The 22,702-nt window shown below is 35.7% G+C and overlaps 1 protein-coding gene across 1 annotated transcript; it reads left to right on the top strand.

The window, feature by feature from the left end:
* Positions 1-302: 302 nt before the first annotated feature.
* LOC104155899 (G-protein coupled receptor 64-like) lies at positions 303-21,556 on the top strand. Its single transcript, XM_009699880.1, has 19 exons — positions 303-370; positions 1,387-1,426; positions 1,559-1,593; positions 3,008-3,090; positions 3,770-3,830; positions 4,334-5,064; positions 5,846-6,044; positions 6,379-6,535; positions 8,618-8,767; positions 8,994-9,116; positions 10,280-10,325; positions 10,438-10,541; positions 11,119-11,243; positions 12,173-12,441; positions 13,270-13,369; positions 13,681-13,955; positions 15,495-15,596; positions 16,360-16,512; positions 21,372-21,556. Exons 3-19 carry the CDS (start codon positions 1,568-1,570, stop codon positions 21,554-21,556), a joined length of 2,889 nt encoding a protein of 962 aa, XP_009698182.1. The 5' UTR covers positions 303-370; positions 1,387-1,426; positions 1,559-1,567.
* Positions 21,557-22,702: the final 1,146 nt, after the last annotated feature.

The raw sequence follows: 22,702 nt of genomic DNA, 5'->3' as shown, positions 1-22,702 counted from the left end.
CCGGCCCAGCCTTAAACGGTGACACTCTTTTTCAAACATGAGATATGGTGAGGTCACTATCCTCTTGCCCGTATCTTTTACAAACCAGATCCTGTTATTCTGTCTATACTAGATGAGCCAATTCCTTCCATAAGTTGTGACAACAATGTCATGGTAAATATTTGTTGAAGTGTATTCATGAGAAAACATGCTTCTTTTTGAAATTTCAGACTGTTAAAATGTGTGAAATGAACATGTTTCTTTCAAGGCTAAAAATTACTTGTTTTACTTAGCTGTGGAATCTTTGTTTCTAACAGATTAATAACATAACCACCAACAATCAAGTTACAAAATTAATTGCAATTCCAGCACCTACCTCACAAGAATTGAGGTAAGTAATTTTGAATAAGGATTGAAATCTTTGTTAAATTTCAAAAAGATGAAGTGAGACCTTCCATGTGGTTAGCAGCCTCTTCACTTCGCATTATTCCTGCACTTTATAAAAAATTTCAGGAATTGTAAGTTATTGTTCTTTAACATAAAGTTCATATTGGTTAGAATAATCTTTGTTTTGTTTTATGTACCACTGGAGTTTGTTTTAAGAAATGCTACTTGCTGATTTCCTTTTAGGTCCTTCAGTTTCCTTGGAGCTCAACAAGGCCCAAAGGCCCTGTTGTTTATTTGCTGATGATCTTAATAATAGTAATAATAATTGTAGTAGTAATAATAATAATACCTAAGGGTATGAGCTGTGGATTGTTGAGAATGCCAGTCTGGCTGCTGCTCTTCATAAATGAATGAAGGTCTGTTTCATAGGAAGTTACGAAGAGAACTTTCATAGCTGCGTGTTTTTTAATACATATTCTTGGAGCCATATCTATATTTTTATTTTGGTGTAGTTTCTTCTTTCACAGTCTTTACAAGGAGAAGTTAGAATGAGTGAATATTTACTGCTATTCCTAAAACTTACCCTGAAAATCAAAAAGATGTAATTGGCCGACAGGTCTTGTTTGTAGAAGAAATCCATATTTCTTACTCATTTCTGTGGCTGTGAGTGTAAATTTAGAATTCAGTTCCAAATGCTTGCTTGCCAAAAGGCAACATTAAGATTTGGTTTTTGCTCTTTTAAATAACGTTTAAAGAAGTAGATTGATGTTAAAATATGTGATGGCAGAGATTTGAACTTAGATTCTGGAGTGACTAATTAAAGGCAACTTTTAAAATGTTTAATCCTTTGAGAAGTGGTTTTACAGTATTAGAACTGGCATGATTTTAAAAAATCACTGATCAACTGGAAATTTTTTTTTTTTTCCCTCAGTAATTGCTTGGTCTATTCATTATGTTATTGTAGTTGTCTTCAGAAACATAACTAGAAATCCTCCATAATGGTAACTTTTTATTTTAAAGTATTTCAGAGTTCAACAAAACCTTGCAAGCAGTAAGTGAGGTAAGATTACTAACTGTTGTTACTCTTTGGAAAACTTTGTTCCAACTTATTCCTGATAATGTCATTATCTAATTATCAGTCCTGTTTTCTCCTGACAAAACAATTTTTTTCTGTTTTCGCTTGTCATTACAGTCCTCTGTTATGGAATGCAGTGCAGAAAACCAGAGGTTTGTTCTTAATTTTTTGACTGCTCATATATTGTCATGTGATATATCAAGTATGAATGGCTATGTAACAGAAGAAAAAATGAACTTTCTAGGAAGTTAAGCTTGAGAAACAGGCTGGAGAAATATTTGTAGGCTGACAAAGACATTCTGATCTCATTATTCTGCTAGGACTAGCGATTTTTTTAATTTGTGTTTTTAGATTATTTTTTTTCTAAAACCAAACTTTTCATTAATTCCTTTTTGTTAATCTTCTAGTGAAGCACAGGCTTGCCTGCCATATTTCTTGTGCATCTTTGCATTAACTGAGTCACATGGCAACTTAAGCACTAAGGCTATGGGATTTGGGAGCACCAAACTTCCAGGGCTTATGAATACAATGCAATCTTTATGAGGGAATTGCTTCAGACATCCCAAGTTGCTGTTCTTTGGCTTGGGAAACCAGCCATCGTCAGGGGAAGCCTGAGAAGGTAACCAGTTCAGAGTTTGGAAGCCATGGGGTATCGGAATGGCAAGGCTGCTCCACAGAGGTGATCCTGGAAACACTGAAATGTAGATAATATCTGTCAATTTAATTGCTAGTCACCACTAAATTTGAACTGATCCTTTGAACCGATCAGCTTGGAAACACTGTAGTCTAAAACAAAATGTGGAACTTCATTTCCCCAAATACTTGAATTTGGGGTTTATCTTCCTGAATTAGGATGAAGGAAATGTCCAAAACACTCAACTAGTAATAGGCAGGAAGTCAGATCACACCTTGATGTCATATACTGGCAGTAGTAAGGGTACTGTTTTCATTCTTGTTAGCTGGAAAGAAGCTTCACTTCATCTTTTATGTCTTGCCTTTTCATTCTCCTGTGTGTTTGGGTTTGCTGCAAGTGAAGAATTCTTACTGTAGGTTTGCTAGTTTAGGCAGGGTTTCAAGTCATGGAACCATAATTGTAAATGTGTAGTTACATGCTTAAGTGATTCATTTAAGTTCTCTCTAAAGTCAAAGAGAGAGAACACTGGCTTTCCCCAGGTGATGCAGATTTCGTATACACTGACATAGCCACCTAGGACATTTGCTAGTTCCTCTCTGGAGTTTCTTCACAGTAACAGTGGAGATTATGTTATTATCTCTACAAAATTATCAACTCTCTAAGGGCTAACATTAATTAGGAAGGACCCCATTTAAGAATCAACAGTGTCTGTAGAGAAAAGAGAAAATAAGCTGCCACAAAGTGATGTATTACTCTTCTATTTAGCCTGGCATAGTGTTTTATGTGCATGAAAAATATTCCCAAATCTGAAGGAGCCTAGGAAAAATGTGCTTTAACACTTAGTATCACTTAGCATTTTATGTTAGTTTCATGCGTTGTAAAGATGAGGCAGATCTGTTTCTTCAGTCTAAAGCTTTTTCTTCTCATTATAGTATACACTGCAGTTTCATAATGAGGCTGGCTGAGAGAAAGAATATAAGTAGTTTAACAGACAAAGTAGAAATAAGCCAACTTGGTAAGTTTTGCTTTAAACATAGTCTCATCACAGTTACCCTTTCAGATTAGTTTTTGTATCTTTACACATGACCTCCAAATAGCTGAAAGAAAAGACTGTTACTTATTTTTACATAAAAATATTTTTTTGTTGTACAATATACATGCATAAAAAATGCAGTCTTCTCATTTTTAGTTGGGGAGGGGGAAGATAGAAATATATTTTTAAAAACCTTGGTATAAAATTGCTGACTACATTAATAAAGCAGACTTTGAAAGGATTAGGTGTAAAATCACTTGAGAACATAAAGGTGTTACCGAAATGGCGATCTGAATTGAAAAGTTTATAAATTAGCCAAGCTTTCTTAGTGATACTGTGATAGTATGGAGTGGTGACTCATACCATTTGTCTCTTTGTTTCAAAAGATGTACCTTGACATTTTGATTTGCTTACAATAACAAAAAGAGAAATCTGTACTTGTCAGGCATTGAGCAAAAATCTGGGGGTATTGTAGTATTCTGACTGGTCAAGATCTGTTTTGCAAATGTCATTTCAGAAAAAAAACCTCAAAATCAATTATGCAATACAGACTATCGCTGAAAAAACATAAAACACATGCTTATTTGAATATCCTATTTAAAAGTATTAGCAATTTTTATGCTTCAGGATAAGCTAGGTTAATGCTTCTTTGTCATCTCAGAACGGTGCTGCTGTTCATCACTGAAATATTGTTCCTTGACTGCTGAAGAATTACAAATGTAGTAAGTATAAATACAAAATTTGACTTGCTTATTTACTAAATTTCCTAATGCATTAGTAGAGTCAACTTCCACGTTGCAGTGTAATAACCAGGAAGGAAGCTGACTGGCATTTTCCTATATAGCTCCCTCTCCATTCCTCCCTCTTCCCCTCCCCTCCCTTCTCTTCCCTTTATTTTTTTCTCCCCCTCCCCACCCCCCTTCCCCGATGCAGATAACTTCTGTGTTCAGCATCAGGTCACCTCCAGAATAGGCAGCAAAGGCAGTAGTAATATTTATGGACTTACTAGTTAACAACCGCAGCGAAATAGAATGTAAGAACCCTCAAAATGTTACGTAATTTGTATTTGTTACTACAGCATGAAATATCCAGTCTGATTTTAAAATATAAATGATATGGACATATTACTAATAATGTATATATTCCTCTATTATAACTTGTTTTTCTTAAAATATAAACAATGTTAAATTTAACATGCATTTCTGTGCCCTTTTTTTTTTTACAGTACTATACAAGTGCCACCTCATTCTATATGGGTTCCTTTCCCTCATTCTCCTTCTCTCCCTAAAAAGACTTTCCCCAAACCTTTTATTTCCCCCACACTGCTTTCTACCAAAGCAAGCCCCACAATTAGACCACTGATCCCACCATTCACAGAAATTTATTTTTCTGGAACTCTCTCCACATCTCCCACTACAAATCCTCTCTCTGAAACTTCTGTCACGTCTACTATTGAAACTTCTGTGTCTTCCACCAGTGTTACCACTACACTCTCCTCTTCTGAGTCTCCTGCTCAACCTGGTGTGCTAAGTTCTCCTTCCATAGCTTCTGATAAATCTGTCACTATTTCCACACCTGCAACAAAATCTGTCACTAATGCTGCTTTCTCAGTTAAATCTGATGCTGCATATCTTAGCAAGCCTATTACAATAGTTTCTCCTTCTGTAGGTTTCACTAAACATTCTGCAGTTTCCTCTTCTGAGCTTCTCCCCAAACCTTCAAGAGCAATTCCCCACTTTGAGACTACCACCAAATCTGTGGCACAAATTCATCCTGCTACAGATTTGACCCAACCTATTTCTGGTAACAAAAATGTTACCACAGCACCTATTCTTCCCCTTACTCCTTTCACAATAACTTTGACCCCTACTATTAGTCCTATCAACCATTCTGTCTCAGCTTCTCATCCTCATTCTACTGCTGATAGCCATGGTAGCCTGCCTAATGGGAGCACAGGTAAATATAAAATAAATATTTTTTTTTTTAAATGCCATATACTGAATTTGCTTTTAAACTTTATTAAACAAGACCATATATCTGAGCTGTGACCTTCCAATTAGTGTGAAAAACCTGAGACAACTCTCAGGAGGTGTATGTTTATTTTAAAATACATTCTGATGCCTTTGGCCATGATGACTGATACCTCACCCTACAAATTGGTTGGTAACTGTGGTAGATAGGTACTATGCTAAGTTCCCAACAGGTACCTAAGTCACAGAGCCACACGACTATTGATTTTACTAAGTTAGTATTTAAAATATTGCAAATCAATGTTGGATCTTCCTTAAAATACTGTTATTGATTAGGAATATTCCTAAGTGGCTCTGTATTTTCCTATGAAGATTGTACACATCTTTCCAAGCTTCTTTTCAAATTACTGATCTTATCTTGATTTTATTCTATATTCAGGCATTCAGTGACTAAAAATCAAAAATAATAGATTATTTAACATCACTAATGGTCTGTTGTGAGGAACGTTGTAATCACTAAATAGTGGAATTAATGCTGGCCATTTGAAACCTTATTTATGTTTTCATAAGATTTAAAGTATTGCTATCTGCAAAGTAACTGATAGGGAGAAAAAGGGATTCTATCTCACATAACATGTTGAGAGACCCTGTAAGCTGTGATAAGGTTTGTTCGTCAAGAAAACTGCTTAATCTTTCTGCTTCTCAAAGCTTACTTCATTTGTTGAACACAATGTTTAAATAAATGCACAACTTTTCTCTTGTCACAGGAAAGATACTATCGGTCGCTGCATATACAACTTCTGTATATACCACCATTAGTATCACCACAGCAGAGCAAATCGTGTCCAAAATAGAAAATGATTTAGCAGCTGGAAAAGTAGAGCCAGAAGATGTAGAAAGGATGGTTAGTGAGGTTAGCAAAGTCCTGACTGCTTCTCAACCGTTACCACCCCGAATTTCTAACAGGTAGGTCATTCTGGCAGTAGATTAAAGGTGTGTTGTATTGGCTGTCTTGATAAATTGGCTTCTGCAAGTTTCGTTTTTTCATATTCATAAACCAAAAGAATATTTCTTGTTCTTTAATGTACTAAACAAAACAGAAGGAGTATCATTCTAGTGTAACCAGCTCTACTGTAATACAATGCCATGGAAAAGTGTTTTCTTTTGTGTCGACACCACAATAAGTGAGCAGTCAGCTGTATTTTACGCTACGCTCAGATTGCTGCTCCATAACCACAACTTGCCTGAGAATTTTGGGTGTATGTGTTTGGTCATACTAAGTATCTCTTTTTCTTAACAGAATTATAAAACTAGTGGATTATATTGGCTTAAAACTGAACTTTTCATCAATGTCTGCTGAATTTGCCTCTCCGTCCTTGGCTCTGGCAGTTGTCAAAACCAGTAGCATCCGCTCCAAACAACTGTCTTTTGCTGTCCAGGACTCAGCTGATCTCCAGGTGAAACACTGATAATTCTATGTACTTGTAAATTTTCAAACAATTATTTTTGAGTATTTATGGTTTTATATTTACATGTAACATGAGTTTGTTCTGTGTTTATGTCACAATTTCAGGATCTTTTGTTCTTGTTAGTTTCAGAGAAAAAATACTTTGTTTTTGAAGCCCTCCATAGTTTTTCCTTTCATTTTCTATTGTGTAAGTAAGTGTAAATAAGCAACACTTAGCGGAAACTGACATTCGACAAATAAGCTGTTAGAGAGGAATGGACAGAGTGCTTGATGGAATAACTTTGCCTCTGAAGCCCTGAATCATGAGTTATTTAATCACCTACCTGGATAGTGCTGAAATTTGTCAAGGAGTGTTGCCCGATGGCTTCTTCTGTTAGAAGGAGATTAATTGCAGAGGGTTCCAGGAAAGAACTATTATGTTGCTTGGATAATGACATTCATACATTTATCACTCATGACTAGTTGATCTCACCAAGGAAGAAGTGCTTAGAAAGTGGATCCACTTTGTCTCACTCAAAACCTCCCTTCTGGTTGAGGAAATAATAATTTGGACAATACCAGCCTTGGAGGCTTAAGCAAGGAGAGTTCTGGACAAATTTTGGCACATTTTGTCCTCTCAGAGAAGGAAATAGCTTAATGTAGTGTGAGCCAGAAGTAGTACTGGAACTGTTCTGTGATACTGAAAATGATATGAGATGTTAACATTTGAGTTCTTTTTTATTTTCGTAGCAATATGTGGTGCATGAATGTGAGGTGACTAGAAGTTGGTAGTGTTGAAAACCAGAATTAGCTAAGGAAGGATTTTCTGGAAATCTCATGGCACTAGCAATGAAGTACAGAGAATTTTGAACAAGCATCATCTAGTTCAAACCAGAGCAACAGGAATGGTTTTGTGGAATTGACTCAGGATCTCTTTGGTGCCTGTGTAAACCAATGATCTCCAAATTTGAGTGTGAGTACCCCAGGACATGCACACAAGTCCATTGGGGTGTGGGAAGAAAATATTTTTTCTATGATTAATAAATGAAAAATACATTTTTTAAAAAATAATGTTTAATCTTTATCTCATCCTTCAAAATTTCTATTTTTGTGTATGTTTTATAATGTGCATAATATATTACTACAGTAGTACATACATATAACTTATAAACAGATAGATAATATTTTGGAGTGCATGCTGAAAATATTTTTAAAGGTTGCATGATCAAAAAAGTTTGGAGACTACTGGTCTAAACAGAAGAATTAAACCATATTGTTAGGGCTCTGTGGGGACCTCACACTCTTATTGCTATTATAGCCATTCTTTGAATACACAGGTAATTTCTTTCTTCAGTTCTGCTGATGTTTCACATCTCTCAGGAGCTCTGAGATGATGATATTTATATGTAAAGTGACTAATGTGTGACGAGAAAGTGTTAGAGATTTTGTATTGACAAAACTCTCTGTCCTATAAATACAGCACAGAAAACTAGGTGAAAGTTCAGATCTTTTTTTTTTATAATGTCAGATCACGAAGCTCTTGAGATATCTGAATTGTAGTTTATCCCGTTTATTTTTGTCATTTTTGCTGGATGATCATAAAGTTAGGGTTTAGGTTCTTAGAGTCTGCTTAACCTACTGTGCTTAAAAGCCTATTGACAAATAATGGCTATTTACAGTTTTTCTGAATTCTGACATACTTCATATGGACTATAAAAATTCTTTGCCTTTGCAGCCTTCTGTGCTGTGAAATGTTAATCTCCCTACGCAGTTACGTAGACCTACCTAAGTTGTTGCTCTTCACCTTTTTCAAATCAATATTATCCACCACGGTGATGTGTTCTGTCCCTGTAAGCAAATGGGTAAAGCCAGAGTATTTTTGATGGTAGGCAGACGTGAAATGAGTTGCATCCTTTTCAGGCCTGCAGATGTCATTTCTTCTTTGAAGCAGGAGAGGAATGAGAGAGCAGCAGTGAGGTCCTGACAGTGATTACAGAGATACGTATTTCAAAGTTCTAAACTGAAAATCAGTCGTAATTTAATTTTTCTTTAGTGACTGAAATGAAGCATAATCCTTGCGTTTATTTTTCAGATCTCTCTAGGCATTAACGCAATTCATGATCTAAATAATCTCGGATCAGTTACACTTCCTTCATCATTGCTGACAAATTTACCCCCTGAAGAGTTGGACTTGGCTTCTAGAATTATATTCAACTTCTTTAAAAAGACCACTGTGTTCCAGGTATCTTTTTGAAACTCTGTTCATAAGGGTTTTAAACTCAAGCCTAGAGCAAAATAAAATATGAATGGACTTTTTTCCCAACAAAACACATTTCAAAACTTCCTGATTTAAAAAGTAATTATTTTTGTCCAGTGCTTTCTCCGCATAATAACTGAGCTTGTGGGTGCTGCACTGTACTATTGTTTCCCTTAAGATTTTAAAATGTGATTCTTTTTTGTCATTCCAGGATCTGTCTTTAAAGAACGCATCTTTAATCAGCAATGTTATATCATCTAGTGTTGCTAACCTCACAATTAGCAACTTAAAGGCAAATGTTACTGTCACTTTACAGAATATCAAACCTAATCAGGTATGATTTATGGTTTGGCAGACTTAAAGTACAATTCTGTTGCCTCCATTGGAGTTGTTGTAGAAGAAATTCTGTACTAAGAATACAGATCGCTTTGTTCTGCTTTACTAGTGTGGACATTTCATCTCTATCTGGACTTTCAGAATCACTCATCTTTGCTTATTTATCACTGGTATAAATTTTTGTTCTCAGATGGTTTCAGGCAGTTTTGCTATATCAGTTATCCATCTGTTTTTTATCTTTCCTACCTACCCTTCTATTTTATTCTTCAAAGAAGAAAAACTCTTAGATTAAAGCCTGACCACGGGGGGTTTGCTACAGAGATGCTGCAGTAATGACATTTGTAGGTGCTGCATGGCCAGAAAGCAATATAAGTCTTTTTTCTTAGGGGGAACATTGTTCCTTAAACTGGAACACAGGATTGTGTCATCTAGAAGTATTAAGGCTCACATACAGCATCTCTTTCCTAAATAAGCATCAGGGATTAAAATCTTCTATCCCGTATCTTAAAAGAGTTTAAAATACTGAAATATTATAAACTGAAAAGTGTAGGGATTCCACTAACATATCTGAAGCTTTTTTCAAGAGCTGGCTTAGTGTAGTCTTTACTTGTATTGATATAACACTGAGTTTTGAGATATAACTGTAGAAGTATTAGTATTCATAGCAGTATAGTGTATTACTGCTACTATTTTAGCATTTTAATATGTGTGGGGAGAATCCATATGTAAACCTTTAACATCATGGTAATATTAAGTGATCAAATGTTTGCAAATGAAAACGTTTTTCCTTTTCTGTGTGATCATGTTCTCAATACTTATAAAATCAGAAAGGATGAGAGATCCCAAGAATTGTATAGCGTGGGAAGACAATGAAAGAGCATTCATAATGTTCTACCAGGAATAGAATCTTAGTGTAAGCATGAGCACTAGCTCCTCTATGGTGACTTCAGATTTGTTCAGCATATTTTCACATGCATATTGCAATATTAATCTATTCTATGCACCTAAATTCATTTTGTGTTCATCTAAAAGAGGTATATTTGCTGTATACAGTATTTATTCTTGTCTGCATTTTGTAGATAATTCATAAATTACTGGGTCATAAACTTACAGTTTAGTAAAACATCTTTTTTTTTTTTTTCTTTTTAATCTCCTAAACAGGATAATTCAACAGTTAGATGTGTTTTTTGGGACTTTAATAAAAATGGTAAGTACTTGATATCACCTAAGATATCATGCAGTTTTAGCTATGTTAACTCATGGTAATATAAATAATAAATAAAGTTTTTTGTGAATAACAAAACTGTTTTCTTTAACAGGTGGACATGGAGGCTGGTCATATGAAGGTTGCATAGTTAAAGAAAGTAGAGTAAATGAAACAGTCTGTTCATGCAACCACCTCACAAGCTTTGCAGTTTTGATGGTAATTATTTAAAAAATTATGCTATCTTACCCTGATTCAAGAACACATTTAAGCATGTGTTATCTTAAGCAAATGAGTATTCACTGAGCACATAGCACCTATGAAATCCTACTCAGGTTCTATTCACTTCAGTGTTAGTACACATAGCCATACCATTAGTCATGTGCTTAAGCTGCTTGTTGAATGGGGACTCATTAGTTCGATTGGAGTAAAAAATGCCTTAGGTGCTTATTAAAACGCAGCTTTTACATTTAGGCTGTTGTTTATATTGTAGGAAATAAAAATGAGGATAAATTTAAAACAGTTTTATAATCAATTGGGGTTTCACAATTGGAATCATAGACTAACTCAAGTTAGAAAGGACCCATAAGGATCATTGAGTCCAACTCCCTGCTCCTCTCAGGACTAGAGTGGCTTTTCCATTTTTCAGTTAACCTTTTATAAGATCCATGATGAAAAGAACTGTTTCCTTTTTTTTTTCTTTAAATTGCAGAGGGAAGGGTGCATTTTGGTTTTTTTTGATCTTTTTCCATTTAATAAACATGTTATCGGAAATTAACTTCTCTTTCTGTTTTAGAACTTGTATGGAAATACTCCTTTGAATCCCACACAAGAATTGGTACTGACTTTTATATCGTATATAGGCTGTGGCCTCTCTGCAATTTTTCTTTCTATTACTCTTGTGACCTACATAGCCTTTGAGTAAGTACCTGTTCTAACTAAGCTCCTATTATTCTTCAATTATAATTGCTTATAGTCTTCACTGCAAAGTCCTTTCCAATAGTTATGGATTCTGTCTTCATTAATAATGCACAGATTTGACCAGTTTACCAGGAAGGTGTTGATTCAGTCTTCAGGAATGTTAATGTTATGGACAAATGAATTAATCATGAGGCTCTATACAGTAAGAAGTGAAGAAGTAGCACTCTTAAATATTTCATAATGGATTATCATAATAGAAGTGTGAAGGAATGTTTTTAAGGTACAACATATATAGACCCATGCAGAATGATAGCATTTTTAAACGCATTTGTATTTTTTGTTGTTTGTCAGAACGTTTTCTTACATTTGAGCCCTTACTATTGAATTCTCCATACTATGTTTTGGAAATCCTCCTCGAAGTTACTCAGCACATGTTTATTCTCTCATTATCCTGTCATCAAGGACTTACTTGTCTCTATCAAGGCTTTAGAAGCCGAATCAAAAGCCTAATCTAGCTTAGCAATAAAGAACAGTCACATTTTGGTTTTTGGAAGTACTGTTCAAGATGTTGTTCAACATACAATGTAAAAAAAAATAATCATGGTCCTAAGCTGTAAGAATCCAGGTTATTGTTTGTATTTATGTAACCTTATTATAACAAATTCTATTCATACAGACCATTACTTTGGAAATCTTTTGTAAATTACTCTCTCCACTCTCTCCATGTATAAATGCAATATATGAAGCATTATATATGAATGAAAATACATAAATATTTTTTTCTTGGCATTTTTACACTAAGGACTACCAGAGAGGAAGTAAGCCAGGGATCCATGGACACTTGATATCATCTCACTAATTTGCCTTTTTTTTTTTTTTTTTTTTTTTTTTTTTTTTTTTTTTTTTTTTTTTTTTTTTTTTTTTTTTAGGAAAATCCGGAGAGACTACCCTTCCAAAATCCTTATTCAGCTGTGTGCTGCCTTACTTCTACTCAACTTAGTTTTTCTCCTTGACTCATGGATTGCACTGTATGATACACGAGGCCTGTGCATTGCAGTTGCAGTATTTCTTCACTACTTTCTCTTGGTTTCCTTCACCTGGATGGGACTAGAAGCTTTCCACATGTATCTGGCCCTTGTGAAAGTCTTTAATACCTATGTACGGAAATACATTCTTAAATTTTGCATTGTTGGTTGGGGTATGTATTTTTTATTGTTTGTTTTTTTTTTTCCTCTTGGATGCTAAATAGATAAATCCTCTTACCAGGTATTTCAGTGACTGTGACACAGATCAGAAATGAAAATGAAGCAGTCATTAAATGTTATGACCTTGCAGTGACCAGGTATTCATTATCAGTAAATTTGATGCTATATATTCCACCTTCCTGAGGTAGGGAACTCCCCCCCTAACTGCGAAACTGAGGCTGCTGCAGTGCAGATTGATAATGAATTTTCCTTGTGCAAGTACAATAGAACCAAATTTTGAATGTGCATACTTCTATTTCCATTTACCAGATGGATGGCATCAGTTGTGTTTTGAAAATAAATGCCAGCAAGTATATATATTCCATTTCTGGGATAGCACTGTTGCTAACAAAAAGCAGCAAAACAGATCTACTTGGATAAAGGATGAAGATATTCTGGACCTGACTATCCTCTCTGGCCACTTGAGTAAACACGAGTGACGACACTAAAATCAATAGAATTGTTTGCTTAAAACAGAAAGAAAATCACATATTCTATATTTGATGTTTTAAATCAGTTTGATGAGTGATGGTATTGTCTTCTTCAGAAAGGTTTGGAGCTACCTGTGGAGAAAAACTTTTTGTTTCTCTGCAAGTTATGCCCCTGAGCAGTTTGAATGCTCCAGTTTTTAGATTCTCTCAGAGAGCTGGTAGTCCACAGAATTCAACAGACAAATTTCAGAAACAAGTTGTAGATTTCACAGAAAAATATAATAATTTCAAGTCCTCCTGGTGCTGTCTTTGTCGTGATTTTCATTTATGTGTTTGCTCATAATCTTTTAGGGTTACCAGCAGTAGTTGTGTCCCTTGTGTTGGCAGTATCGCCAGATAATTATGGACTTATAACCACTGGAAAGGTTTCAGTAAACAGACCTGATGAATTGTGAGTTAAAAGGAGGTGTTTTTTGGGGGGTGGGTGGGACGAAAGTCTTATGAAATTGCTTTTCTTTAAAGTAAAGGTGGGGAGGGGAAGGATGCAATGGGAGACCTTTGAAATGGGTATAATTCTGCAGTATGTCATGTGTTTTGTGGTTATTGCCTACATGAAAGCTCTTACCCTTTGGCCAAAAAACCACTTTTTACTGAAGAGGCAAAAATGGTTTGCATATGCAACAAACTACACCTTTATCTCATGTTTATTTTGCTTAATTTCTGTTTCTGATAATGGTTGACAAGACTGTTCTTGTGTTCTAGCTGCTGGATTAAAAATAGAATTGTCTTCTACATTACTGCTGTGGGATACTTTTGCCTGATATTCCTCATCAATATCAGCATGTTCATTGTTGTGCTGATCCAGCTCTGTCGTATCAAAAAGAAAAAACAACTTGGTGCTCAAAGAAAAACAAGTATTCAAGACCTTAGGAGTGTTGCTGGCCTCACATTCTTGTTGGGAATTACTTGGGGATTTGCTTTCTTCACAGTAAATGAGGTATTTACTTACCTCTTTACCATTTTCAACACTTTGCAAGGTAAGTTTATCCTTCGTGTGACAGCCCATTGTGTACCATATAATGAACAAAACATTTGGGAATGGCATTTTCTTGATTCAGCAATAAAGACGTAATTTTGATACATGCTTTAACATGTTAATTAGGGATGATACTGCTTTACTGTAATCTTAAATTACAGTTATGTTACAGTAAGGTACAGGAAAGCTAGTTACAGTTTATAGATATAGTATATGTATATCTGTAAATATTATAATTTTCAAAATGTATGCAAACCAGACACCATTGGAAGTAACTGTATTTCTCTAGTCAACAGATTGATTGTAAATACTCAGTTACTGTAAGTGTTCACATAATAATGCAATTAATGTAGTGAAAACTGTATCATTTCTCCACTTACCCCTAAGGTTTAGGGGTGACAATAAAGAGCCATTGAGATGGGCAAGGCTGCAGCGTCTAAAAGTTAGTGGTCTAACGCTCAAGTGTGGCCTTTAGTACTTCAGAACATGTAGGAAGTAGATAGGAAGGCATGCAGCTTTGCCAAGGCCAGGAGGCTACTGGACATATCCAAAAGCAGAGTTTCAGAGGCTGCAAAAGGTTTCATATAAATAGGAGGTAGCATAGGTGCCTACAGTTATCTAAGTAATTGCCTACTGAAGTTTGAATCCAAACCTGTGCTTAAATGGCACTTTAGATGACTGGCTGGCTGATTTCCCAGAGAGACGAAAGCAATGAAAATTATAGTTCAGTGTATACACTCCTATTCTGTTTGCTATGTTGATTTCTGAGTACCGTACTCTTTGGTAACTTGAGGGGTTAAACCCACATCTTCCCAAGTCTTGCATGCGATTGTGTTGAACTAACACAAGACTAGATTCTGTGTGGTCAGAGTAATCTGTTATGTGAATTTAAGTTCTCCTTTTACTCAGTTTTAAGTTAGGTGCTGGGCAAATTTTGATATTAGAAGTAAAAAAAGGTGCAGAAATCATATTAACTTTAATTAAGGTTATGCCAGTGTTTCAAAACTGTATTTGAAAATGGTGTGGAACCATCTGTGTAGAGCAACACTTAGTTACATTCAAAAATTCATCCTAAAAGCCAAAGTTAAGAAAGATGTGAGTAATCTCTCCTAGTGGGTTTTTACATGCTTAACTGGCCCTAAAAGCAGTGTAAACATAACATACAGGAGTGTCTGCACCAGTGATCATTTAGTTTTCCTTCACGTTATTTTCTATTCTTTGTAAACCTAACACATCTGTTCTCAGGGAGCTGTAAAATGGTGCAAAGACTGAGTGCCACTTTTCCTTAAGGGGGGATGATGACAATGGACTTTAAGCAGGGAAATTTAGGTCCCACCCTGTGTCAGTTAGAATTGAATGAGAACCAGACAGTGAGTCTGTAATGTGGCACTGGCAAGAGACAGGGATGAGGCCCTTCCCTTCTAGAAAATATTTGGCTTCGAATTTGTGGTAAAGGGGGTACCATTTATTACCGTTTATTACTATTTAAGAAGTAGTAAATGTCAATTTTGCAACATTCTCAAATGTTATTGCTTTGCAGGATTCTTCATTTTTATCTTCTATTGTGTTACAAAGGAGAATGTCCGTAAACAGTGGAGAAGATATCTCTGTTGTGGGAAATTCAGGCTGGCTGAAAACTCTGGTAAATATAAATTATTTTTTTTGCTTTTTTTTTTTTTTTACTTCTGAACACTTATACTCAGTGTTAAGTTCCTAGTATTTTGTAATACTTTTTAAAAAAAATTCAGTAAACCATGTTGCTGCAGTTGCAGTTCTAATTCATTATCCAAGGTATAATGAGCCTCTAAAATTACACTCTTTAAAGGTGGTAGTTGATGCAGTTCTTGCATACTTATGTGCTGTTGCATTAAGCTGTCAACTGCAGCTGGTCACTTCCACTGCAGTATAAAGGCATGTTTTTACAGAAGACTTTTGCTCAGTTAGAAATGATAAGATTTGTTCCAGCTACTGAGTCAACTGTAGTTTTACCAGTGACTTTCACTAAAACAACATGAAGCATAGTTTAAACCAAAAAACCTATAAATTATTTTATGTTATTTTGTTATGCAGCAGTTGACTTCTCATAAAGCTATGTGCTTTTTATACACTTTAACTTAGAGGATCAACTGTACTTTAGTTATTTTTCTGATCTGGTCTGGAGTTGTAAAACTATGACAGTTGGCTGCTTGTATTTAAAAAAGGGACAAGAGAAAAAGGAACTGGATTTAAATAATTTTAAACACCAAGAATCATGAAATTCTGAGGAGAACATCGTTCTGTCTAGAATACTGTGAGGAGAGTGGGTAAAGCCTTGCTTTTATTTTAATTCAGTTGCATTACTAACTATATTTTTAGATATTGCTTGTATGAGTTGTGCTATTTTCAGTAACATGTATCTATTGTAGACTGGAGTAGAACTGCTACTAATGGTTTAAAGAAGCAGGCTATAAATCAAGGAGTATCCAGTTCTTCCAATTCCTTACAATCAAACAGTAACTCCACTAACTCTACAACACTGCTAATGAATAATGATTATTCAGTGCACGCAAATGGAAATGGTATGTATAATGCAAAATAGCAATTTTTTTTCCTTGACTTAAAACAGAAGTGCTATGCTTTTTCTTGCTAATGTAAAATGAAGTGCTGACAAAATATTACTCATAAATATAGAGTCAGAATATTACAGGATGGCCTCACAAATAATACCACACATCTGTTTTAGGGAACTATAAACAAAGTTTTAAAATACCCATTTCTCCTACTCAGTGGGAGCTCTTGATTTATGTATCAAGTAGTAGGTAATATGCTTTATTAGAGCAATTACTTACTAGAAGCTGCTGTTAACACTTTTCTTGTCACCTGGATATATGACAATAAACTTCAAGCATTTTTTAAAACAGTTCGTATTTTAAACCTTATGAAAACAAACATTGCCTGAAGAAGAAAGAAATACAGGATAATGATATAGCTTGAAAGTATGAAAGAACTCATGTAGGAGGTAATATGAGGAAGAACATTGATGGAATGCTCACGCGGAAACTGCTTATGAGAGGAGAAGTAAGAGAAAATGGAGACAGTAAGTTATCACCTCAGTGAGGAGCGCAGTGCTGAGAGGGCTGCCTCATTGTTAGCTACAGAGGAAGTATTGAAACTGAATTTCTTTGTAGCTCTTTATTTCCCCTGTGGGGTTTTTAAGGATGTTTTTGCCTAACAGAAATATCTCTTTGTTGCAGGAAACAATTCTTCAGAAGTAAAACTCTCTGTCCTTCCTGTTCTAACACAGTACTGTCCTCTGAACTGTCACCCTCTGTTCTGGGAAGTTGAAATGCAGGTGTATGTAGCACTCCAATCAATCTCACTTACAAATTGTTGTGGCTTATTTGTCTATTGAGAAAACTAGATATGAATCTCCTCTGAATGTACTTACTAAAAAATGATCTTTTTTCAGTGGACATAATCTAGTTTTTCACACTCTTGCTGGACATACATCATGCTGCTGATTTGAGCTCTCAGTAAAACCAGTCAGTTTTTCAAAGAGAAAAATAACTTACAAATCCATAATATATAAAAGCCTAAGTTGAGCAAGACTTACAGGACATTACTACTGTGTGCCTGAGGTATTTTTCCCAATTGATCAAGAGCTGAGGCTAAGTCGTCATGCCATCAAGTAGATTGTTTAGTATGAAGCTGTAGAGCGTGCTCGTAGAGACTGTGTTGTCCTCGTTTCCTGGCATATGCTGTCAGAAGGCAGCAGATAATCAGTGGGATAATCTCAGCAGGTAATCTCTCAGATGTACAGAGTAAAAGCTATAGAATTCATATGTGCTGCCCCCTTAATAAGTTACTGTCCATTTGGATGTACTAGCTGTATATTGTAAAGAAATCACAACACTTCAGGAAGTGGCATTTGGACATGCCCTGAACAGCTTTCTAAATTGAGCTTGTAAAATTAGTTCCTTTATTTTTGTGTCATTCCTTTATAAAACGTTTCTGTTTGGATACCACACAATGCAATAATTAACATACTTTGTATCTAACAGGTCAGTTGAGAACCAGAACCCAGTAACTCTCACTGTCATCAAATACAAAGCAAGGCAGTATTTTTAGGTAGAAATAATACCTTTCAAAGAGAGAATTTTTCAGGCACAAAAGCCTGCATGTCTTGTAGGGTTTTTTCCCAGCTATGTTCATTACTCCGATGAAAGATGCCATCTCTCCCTGCAACATTTGACATGCTTAGACACGGCTATAGAAGCATTTTGGCTACTTTTCTCTAAAGAAAGAAAGATAGCAGAAATGTTTTTCTGAACTTGTTTGTTGTAGCACCTGAGTGAATGGTCCTGTTGTGGCTTTCTGGAACAAGTGTTTGTTGATTTGGGTAGTATTTTAGAATGAGATGCAAAATTGATGGTCTAAACCACTGAGCGATGCCAATTCTGTGGCATGTGCTCCAGTTCCATCCTAGTTTATTCACCTAGTTAGATCTTTCCAGTGTGACAGTCTGTATGTCCTGTGCCAACAGCTTCTCAAAGCAACTGAAAGAACTTTGATAGAACTTTGTTCCTATACACTCACAAACACAGATGTCTCAGATGACTCACCTCATCTCCTCTTGTATTTTATTGTATGTTTTGAATGCTGTGAACCCTGTACCACATCCTCCATTCATATCAAAAGGGTTGTATGATACCTTACCTGAATAGTTTGTTTGACTAAATAATTCTTCTGGGTCTTTAGGACTTCTACAAGAAGAGGTTAAACTTAGGCTTGGATAGAGTTGGTCCTCCCAGCAAACCTCTTTGAGGCAATTCCTTACACTTAATCTTCCAAACATGGGGCAGTTTTATCTCAGAAGGGCTGGGCGAATACCTCCAAAAGGTAGTTGACTGGTGTTAGATAGGAACATGGGACCTTCTAATTTGCTGTACTTGATTTCCCTGCTCTCACAGCTAGAACTTCAAAATAACATTGCAATGCCTCATTTTAAAAAGTGAACTCCAAAAAGGAAACACTCTAGAAATTAAGACCTATGTCATAAATGTATTGAGCTGCAAACACTTAATGGTTTTGGCCTCACTACTTCCACTGAAATGATATTCCAGATGCTGAATTGAATGACTTGCTGTAGTAAGTTTGAGGTGTCTATACAGCCTGTGGTTTTGCTTGCCTACTAGACTGTGTAACTTGATCTTTTCATGGCATTCCAGTATTTCCTTGGTTTTGGTTTTTCCCTTACAGGTTTGCATGTTTAGGAAGCTACCATTAGGTATCACATGGCTGAACCTGCAGATTTCCTCACTGAGGAACAGCAACCACCTTTCTGAATTTGTTCACAGAATAGCCTTATTTTCTTCTCAGATTTTGTCCCACATTAGGGCACAGCTATTTTGAACACTTCTTCTAAAATAAAAGTTGTCGTCAGGCAGGGGGTTAAACAACTATATGTGCATAATTACACAATTACAGTGTCAGCAAGTATGGTTATTTTCTGTCATTTCAATCTTTATCTGATTTGAATTGATTAACAGAGTTGTTCTGCTCATCTTACTCTGTTTAAGTGCTTGGTGGTCTTTGAAATTAATAATTAAATATTAGACATTATATTTAAGAGGTGTTGCATAATCTGTTGGGCCATTGCTTCTGTTTCATGGGTCCAGTAGCAGCTCAGTCATGAGGCATGGAATCTGTAATCTTTGTTTGACAGCCATCACCACAAACCCACTCCCTTAAACTCCCGTCCCGAGATGTTTAACTTCAGTTATATGCATTACATTTTCAAACTGGTAGTAAGCTTTATGAGATAGAAATACATGTTCACGTCTTATTTTAAAAATGCTGTCTCTCGTACCAAAGAAAAGCTTGCCAATGAGACTTTGATGCAACTGATACGCTGACGACTGCTTGAATCAGTAGGATAACTGCTGAAAGGTAATGCAGTCTGCCTAAAGTGAAGGACTCGTTTCTAGAGGAAGTGTTCGGGTAGACCAGTACTAAACCTGTGTGCCTGGGGGCCTTGGCCCAAGCAGAATAGAGAACAGCAGTCCAGCCCAGTTACTGAAGCAACAGAATCCTTTCTGCGGGAGGGATTAAGTGCAGGGGAGGGATGTTAGCAAACACTTCTTCCTCTGGTGACCCCAACAAGAAATAGTTGAAGAGCATCCAGTAATGTGGCCCTGCCCCTTCTGGAAGGGTTCAGAAGCTTGAGGTAGTAAGAGAGTAACAGCGGAGGACAGAGCCAAAGCAGAATTCTGCTCCAGGATATTTGAGGAATGAATCCAGGTGTACTAGAGGGTCAGATTTTGATCCCTGTAATGAAGTCATCTTTCACTGCCTAGAGGTTTCTCACCAGTGTCTTTCCTCCTCCTAAAACCATAAACCACAAGCAGTTTCTACTTTCACTGTTGTGTCTTTTCAGTAGATTTACTGAAACCTACTGAATCATGATGATGTTTGTATATGAAGTGTTGTGAATATTAACACAAATAGCAAACTTGGATGTTTTATGTTTTTTATTAATTCTGTTTCTGGTATAAATGATAAATGATAGCTCTGCATCTGTGTTTGTGAACTCATTTCTCAGTGTTTGGCAAAATGATCCCCTCCCAAAAGAAATACTAGTTCTGGTTTTGGTTTCCTCCTTGTGGTATTCCTTATAATTTACTCCTACTGATATGATACATATGATATCGGGATCCTGGCATATCTTTTAAACTTGACTGCTTTGCAAAAAAATCCAACCAGGAGCATTTACACAAATACTTACAATAAAAAAATTCTAATTCTCATCAAATTTATCTAGAACATGATGCATAGAGGTGGGAGACTATCCAGTGAACTGAGCATTTGTGGAGCATTTCATTAATAGGCTTCAATCAGCAGTGATACTGTATGTGTTCGTTGTAGATTCACTAGAATGTGTAAGATTCTCAGTCTAAATATGGCTTAGACCCATGATTGGACCTAGGCCATATTCTGATTGTCCTCCAGAAAGAGAAGCTGAAAGTTGAGTGCCTTTCAAAGGAAAGAAATACCCTTGTTTTCTCAAACACTTTCTTGTTCCAGATGCATGGCAAACCTGAGAAACCTTTTAAACTTAACTTGTTAAAGCAAAACTAGAATGAGAAGTATTTTGCATCCTATCTAGTGGTACTTATTCCAAGTCAAAGTCTACATTCTGAGAATTGTGACCTTCACTGCTTAAAAGATGGAATCCTATTGTGCACAAATATATTAACATCTCTCAAATCTCTTACTGATTTCACACAGGAAAAGAGAAATATGTACAGAAAAATCCACATTTTGAAATTGTTGCAGGGATAAAATGAGAGTGCGTGAACTCCCTACAGTGACTGTAAAAGCATGGGAGACTAGATTCTGAACTTTTCTGATTGAGGATGCACTTTTTTTGTTTCAACAGGCCATCTTGCTGGTGAGAAGAATGGTGTTTCTTTCAGCTTGCAGAATGGTGATGTGTGTCTCCATGACTTTTCAGGCAAACAACTTGTATTTCAAGAAAAGGATGATATAGGCAGCCAAAAAAGCCACACCTCGCTCAGAAGGACTTCAAAGAGGGGAAGTCTAAGTTTTCTTGAAAAAATGTGATTTCCTTTTAAACAGCACATCATTTTACAGTGTGAAGTAGAGATTTACTTCAACAGTTTTACATAATGTGAGCAGACCAGGAACTGATTTTATTTAATATATGATACTGGAACTTCAAGGCAGCCATGCAATGGATTGACAAGGACAATTATTTAAAAAAAAAAAAAAAAAGGAAGTTACTATTTTGACAATGTATCCTGGATGTCAAATTAAAGCTGGCGCATTTCCATTTTGATCCTTCATTACAGGTTTTTTTGATTTTTTTTTTTTAACATTTAAAGGAAAGGTTTGCTTAGACTTTTTTCATTACAACTGAGGTTATCTGGATATCATGCATAGTGGTATTGTATAAATATAGGAAGTTACAACTTGTGCATACAAACGATGTTATCTTTAAAAATGTTAGCTACACTGTGGTCAACTTTTTGTATATTGTAGTAGCAAACAGTGATGTACATAAACAGACAAATATCAGCCTTTAAGCATCTTAATGATACTTTTATATTTATTTCTTGTAATATAAATTTAAATAGTCCTCTGTATAGAAAAATAATTGGTATTTTGTTTTAACTTTTATTGTAAGTTTGCATTTTTCTTTAATTGAGATAATTAACTTTAACATAGAATGATACAGAAGTTAATCTGTTCAGTAAGTGAAACCACTTCCAGTGGTTTAAATATATTCACTAGATACAGAACTGTAAATACAAAGACTATCAGTCTTGAACCTTTAGCAGCCTCTTAGTACACCACAGAGGGGTAGAAACTCGGTATCATCAAAGTAGAGTGCCATAAATGAGGGAACAATAAATAAAGTAGTCAGTAGGTTATTAAATACAACTAAGGTATGTTAGTGACTTGAGTAAGTCAATGGGAGCTTTTGCCATTGATTTCAGCAGGGTTAATATTTTATCTTGAGTGGTGGTTCCAGAGGTTAAACACGCTGCCGTTTCTCATCTGCAATGATAAAGAAAAGTAGAGAAGTGTTATTTTTTGAAGAAAAAATGCAGAGAATAAATGCCAGCTGCTGTACTTAGTAGCTGAGAAATTGGTTGTTTCATTGTGTGGTGGTTTTTTAAGGAGCAGCTCTTGAGCTATTCTGAGTATTTCTGCTTGTACTTTAGCCCGTGTTTGGCAAGCCAAATC

This window comes from Cariama cristata, unplaced genomic scaffold (assembly GCF_000690535.1).
Source record: "Cariama cristata isolate BGI_N322 unplaced genomic scaffold, ASM69053v1 scaffold4435, whole genome shotgun sequence".
NCBI classification, from domain to species: Eukaryota; Metazoa; Chordata; class Aves; order Cariamiformes; family Cariamidae; genus Cariama; species Cariama cristata.
The sequence above is the reverse complement of the archived record's forward strand: the minus strand, read 5'-3'. Positions and strand labels throughout refer to the sequence as shown.

What these genes read in the sequence shown, in the direction of transcription:
- LOC104155899 (XM_009699880.1), top strand. Translation starts at nt 1,568, where the DNA reads ATGGAATGCAGTGCAGAAAACCAGAG. An exon ending in GCTGAAGAATTACAAATGTA is followed by an intron (nt 3,831 to 4,333) that starts GTAAGTATAAAT and finishes TTTTTTTTACAG; the next exon opens with TACTATACAAGTGCCACCTC. An exon ending in TTGGGACTTTAATAAAAATG is followed by an intron (nt 10,326 to 10,437) that starts GTAAGTACTTGA and finishes TTTCTTTAACAG; the next exon opens with GTGGACATGGAGGCTGGTCA.